This window comes from Danio aesculapii, chromosome 16, assembly GCF_903798145.1.
Source record: "Danio aesculapii chromosome 16, fDanAes4.1, whole genome shotgun sequence".
NCBI classification, from domain to species: domain Eukaryota; kingdom Metazoa; phylum Chordata; class Actinopteri; order Cypriniformes; family Danionidae; genus Danio; species Danio aesculapii.
Genome location: NC_079450.1, coordinates 8,931,158 through 8,937,157, shown reverse-complemented (window position 1 = coordinate 8,937,157; position 6,000 = coordinate 8,931,158). Strand labels below are relative to the sequence as shown.

Here is a 6,000-nt window from a genome sequence, read left to right as displayed (position 1 = left end):
GAATAAAGATTTTAGGGTCCATTCACATTCGGCGTCTTTTGCACATGCAAGTTTGTTATTGTGCAACCAAAACAACACTGGTAAAAACATATTGACGCATTCCCTAATGCTTTACACGCTGCTCCGGCTCCCGATGTGAATACTGGTTGTTTACATCCACGCCGTTAAAATACGGATCGCTCATGCGGTGTGAAACCGGAGTAACAGTCTTTTATGCAGAGGTGTCGGCACGCAGGGAGTTTTGCAAGTCGACAAAACTAAAGTTTATATCATGATGATGTTACTTTGACAAAGCATGGCTATGAATCAGACAGGAGGGATAATGAGTCAGGGAGGTAAGACTTCATAACATTAATTCTCCACCATAAGTCAGGTTTAAGACCCCAGATAATTCTATAAACCTATATCTTTGTATTCTATAGAATTGTTTTACATAATATTCAAGCAAAAGATTTCTCAAGTGATCTTAGCATACCACTCCAGTTGTGCTTTTACATTGTTTTCCAGTTACAAGTAGGAAAGATTTCTGTTATTTATTTAAAAAAATAAATAAATAAAAACATATAATAATAATAATAATAATAATAATAATAATAATAATAATAATAATAATAATAATAATAATTTTATTCATAATAAATATCAATGAATTGTTATATGGATTGAAAATAAATAAATATATTTAAATGCATTCATAATAAATATTTAAATATAAAATATTTAAAATAAATATTGAAATATTTAAAATATATATAAAGTCAACTACATAGTGTAACTTCTCAGGGGATGGATGAGGGGGTGTATTTGGGGTGGTTTGCCCAGGGTGCTATTTAAACTAGAACTGCCACTGAATCCACTTAAATTAGTAAAAACTAATAAGTTAAATTAATTTCTTCATGTTCAAATCGATTGTGTGAAACCTAGAATTTGTTACTTAAGCTTAAAGTGCAATGTAAACTAGGCTTAACTAGGTAAATTAGTCAAGATAGGTTAATTACGCAAGTCATTGGACAAAAGTGGTTTGTTCTGTAGTCAATCGGAATAAAAAAAATCTAAGTTTTCTTATTTTGTGTTGGGACATTTATATGGCACACATAGCAACACTATATTAACTTTATTGCACGTTATAACAGTAACCTCATAATCCCAACCATGAATATCCACAGAACAATTTGTCCTACTAAATAACGCTATCATTACTTAGTTTCGAATTTGGTGTTCAAAACAGATCTTTGGGTGGCATCAACCCAGCAATAACCATGCCTATGATCCAGTCTGAAATAATAGCGAGGCTGAACTGATTGTGTCATTTGTGGGGCTCATGAAAGAAGCTTTAAAAAAGAAGAAAATGAATGTGAACTGCTGGCTTCAACCTCTGAGCTCACAGCAGGTCTGTCTTTAATGGTTTATCTTTTACTGTTAAAAATCCTTTCTCTGTAAATGGAGCTTTACATTCAGAACTCAACAGATCAATCAAACACAAATCAAACAAAACCAACGCAAAGCAAAGCCCAAACCAAAAGTTGAGCATGTCATTTAAAGAGTTAGTTCACCCAAAAATGAAAATGATGTAGTTTAGTAATTACAACATCTTTAACACACACATTAGGATATTTTAGGTGAAATCTAAGTGCTTCCTAATCCTCCATAGACTTCAATGTTCCAGAATCGTTCAAAGTACAGAAAGGTGTTAAAAACAACCATAAAACAGATCATATCCCTTCAATAATTCAATCGAAATATTATGAAGCTACAAATAAATTATTTTGGGCACACATAAAACGTAAATAAAGACTTTAATCAAAAGTTTCTTCTCCTCAGTGTCAGTATAGGGCATGCACTCAGGAGCACTCTGCAGTGACGTAACCCTTGTTGCAATATACTGACACTGAAGAGATGAAACAGTACAAAAAGTTGGTAATTATGTTTTATGTGTGCCCAAATAGATTCTTGTAGCTTTATTATATTTCAATTGTACTCCCTAACGGGACAAACTGGTTGCAGCCGTCCATACAGAGGTAAGCGGTCAGCTGGTAAGCGTGAAAAGGAACGGCGTGAAAAAATTAAATGCAGCCATACGTACCTCTGGCTACGTAATTCACGGACTCCAGAAACGTCTGTAGGGATACGTTTTCAGAATGAGCCTGTGTTGTAATTGTTTTATGTTTAATCCAATTAAATTTGTAAAAACTATTTTTTTTTTCTAACTACTTTAATATTTTCACGTCGTCCTAACACAAAAATCGATTGTGTGGAACCCACACTCTCAGAAATAAAGGTACGTGAGTTGTCACTGAGGTGGTACCTTTTCAAAAGGTACAAATTTGTACCTAAAAGGTCCATATTGATACCTCAAGGGTACATATTAGTACCTTAAAAGTACAAAAGTGTTCCTCTTAAAATTTTTTGTTACTAATATATACTTTTGAGGTACCAATATGGACCCTTTAAGTACAAATGTGTACCTTTTGAAAAGGTACCAACACAGTGACAGCTCACGTACCTTTATTTCTGAGAGTGCAGCATTTTTTACAGTGTACATTGTATGCTTAATTATAGAATTTAACGATTTGTCAGTTTTGTGGCTAATTTGTACGAGTTCAGTCGTAAGAAAATGTACGATTATAAAAAGGAGACGTGGCACCCAACCCCACCCCTAAACCCAACCATCATTGGGGGATGAGCAAATCGTACTAAATTGTACGAATTAGATCGTACGAATTGATACGAATTAGCCACTAAGTCAAAAAGTTACGAATTGCTGTATCCCACCTAAATAGCACCAGAAGGGTTTGGCAATATATTATGAGCACAGTAAGTGCATTGTATTTATAAAAACAAATTCAAATTTTTATTGAACAGTAGAAAATAATCTAGCATAAATAGGTATAGACAAGGATACCAACCAACTGCATGTTCTATTATTATTATTATTATTATTATTATAAAAAAAACACTAAAAACAACCATAACCTCTGCATTTAACGTCTTACAAAAACATGTTTAACAAAGGTATATACATTGGACTTTTACACATAGGTGAAATGAAATGCAAAGAAAAAAAAAATCACAATAGCACATCTTTTATCTTAGTTATTGCACATATCCATGAAGTAATAGTTTTTGTAGAAGCGCCATGCATCCTTGCCACAGACAGTTCCATATTTGCAATGTCTAAGAACATATACATCCAGTGTTTCTGGTCCAGGGATTGTGGAGGCTGCCAACGTAAATCTTAAAAAATGTTTAACGTAAAACATTTTTTTTAGCTGCTGTTATAGCAGAAAAATAATATTTCATTGTATTTATATTTTGATGTAACTACTAGAGCTGCACAATATTGGAATAATCAGACATTGCAATATATTTATTTATTTTTTGTGCAATATATATCGAGATCCGAATACAATTTAACAGGATGGATTTTGAAAGAATCGATTATTCAGACTGATTTGGGATGATTCTGTAAGGGAGTGAATCATGCTTAAAATTAATAAACAAATGATACGCATAGATAATTACAACAGAGCAAAGAATTAACATAAACATTCATTTACCCAAATTGTACTCTTTTGAAATGCTTGCATAGCCACAGGCCTTAAAAACACATGCAAATGATAAACTTTTCCTCCATTATGGTAACATTTTGCAGTGACTTTGTGACTATGATCCTTAACACTGCGCATCCTGTGATGTGACTATTGCAGATGCACAGACTGTGATATTGATGCTGAAGCTATATATTGTGCAGCCCTTGTAAGTACCTAGTACTTAAGGCCACTTAATGTAAAGTGGGACCAAAGAAGCAAATTAAGGCAATTTTCTTTTTTTTTTAAATAATTATTTTTTTTTCACCTTTAATTGATAGGAAAACAGAGAGTATTGACAGGAAAGTGTGGGGAGCAGAGAGAGGGGAAGGATCGGCAGAGGACCATGAGGCGGGAATCAAACTCAGGTCACCGTGAGCACCGGAGTGCATGTGTCGACACACTAACCACTACACCATTGGCGCCGACAGCAATTTTCTTTTTAAATGAAACCCAATTAAAGCCAATATCATATAATAAAAAATATAATAAAAAAATTAATAAAGGGACCAAAAGGCAGCAAAATGTTTTATTTACAACTACACTAAATAATAATAAAAATATTAATGCTAATAATAATAATAATAATAATAATAATAATAATAATAATGAAAATTATTGAAATTATTGAAAAAAAAATATTTTTTAATTTAACAAATAACAACAAACAAATTAATATATGTTATTTTACATTTTTGTCAATTATCCAGTTGATGTTTTGCAATGTGAAGGTTGCAAAATAATTTTCTTGTTTATGGGAGATCTAAATTTTAGAATAAATGATATAGAATTTGCTTAATGTAGTTTATGAACCTTTAAGTTTAAATAAAATGAAATGAAATTTAATAAAATTAAAAAACAAGACATGTAAAAAATTTATTAAAAAAGTCAAGCAAAGCAAAGTGTAAAGAAATGAAACAAAACTAAATAAATAAATAAAAATGAATTAAAAAAATAAAAAATAAGACATGGAAAAATTTTATAACAAAAGAAAACAAAACAAAATATAAAACAAACAAAAAAAACAAACAAAAAAAAGCCAAACAAAGCAAAACGAAACTAAAAACTAAACTAGAAAACTAAATGAAAATGAAGCAAAGCATATCAAAGCAAAGCGAAACAAAGCGAAACGAATCGAAACTTTATGAAAGAAATAATTCATAAATAAATACATAAATAAATAAAAATGAATAAATAAAACCAATGACATGCTGTTAAAAGCAAAGCAAAAAGGAAACCAGATACTTATTTCTTCTTATTTAAAAAACAAATGCTGACAATATCAGTTAAACAAAGCAAAACCAAACAAATCAAACAGAGTCCCTATATGCATCTGTTTGTTTGAAACCCACAACATAAAGCATATCAAATCACCGCTTATGAGCTTCCAAAACAGCCAGGATGCTGCATCTGAAGAGAAATGCATATGTTTCTACACCTGCTCACTCAAAAACGACTGTTATTACAGATGATGAAAAAATCCAAACGCATTACAGCACCATCGAAATATGGCAGCTGCAATGATTGAAGCTATTTCCCATAGAAACAAGTCATATAATTCATACCTTGTGTTTCTGAGAGCAACAAAAAATAAAGAAAGAAATGTGGGACCAAAAGGCAGCAACATGAGGCATTTGAAGGCAGAGGAACCGGAATATTCATAATGCAATTTCATGCCACAATTTAGGTTGAATGTATATGAACGTTCGGCATAAGGAACATGCTCTGTGGGCGAGAGGGAATAAGCCGGGATAATCAACCTGACAATAAGCAACATACAGTCTATAAACGAACTAAGCCATAGTGAATGAAGTGTTAAAACTGCGCGTTTCTCACCATGATAACGCAGAACAAAGAATCCGCTGGTGCTGAAGTCGCTGTGAAACTTCAACAAGATGTGATTGGACGTGCTGGAAACAGGCTCTTGAGGCAAACTTCCGCTGAACTGACCGATCTGCGGAGACGTTTGGTCAGGGCCGTCCCTAAAAGAGACAATAGTCAGATATGAAACAGCCATACACATTTATAACCGCCTTTGACTGCTTCTGTTTATTGATATAATACTCAGTAAAAGTCGTTCTCCCACGTCTGGTGGGCGCATGTCGGGGATTTTATTCTGAACAACATGATAGCAGACAGCTCTTGCATCATTCTGAATGAAAGCAGGCTGAATAGTGTGTTATAAGCTCAGAGCTAAGCTATCGAATCACTGACCTTGCTTCTTAATGAGTTGAAAGTCTGCAAAAACATTGCTGCTTTTAATTAGATGATACTTCTATATAACATTCAGGTGTCCTTCCATTATAAGACCGCATAGACACAAAAGCCTGTTGGTCACATGTTGGTCATGTGCTTTTCTGAATTACTCAAAATTATGCAATTTAGCTTGAGGCCCACTATGAAAAATAAAATA

General features: G+C 32.9%; 1 protein-coding gene across 1 annotated transcript in view; it reads right to left on the bottom strand.

The window, feature by feature from the left end:
* Positions 1-6,000, bottom strand: part of csmd3a (CUB and Sushi multiple domains 3a) — a 685,206-nt gene that overhangs the window by 232,648 nt on the left and 446,558 nt on the right. Inside the window, exon 44 of the mRNA XM_056474744.1 lies at positions 5,424-5,569. Within this exon, the coding sequence (XP_056330719.1) occupies positions 5,424-5,569 (146 nt within the window). The remainder of the gene's footprint in view (positions 1-5,423; positions 5,570-6,000) is intronic.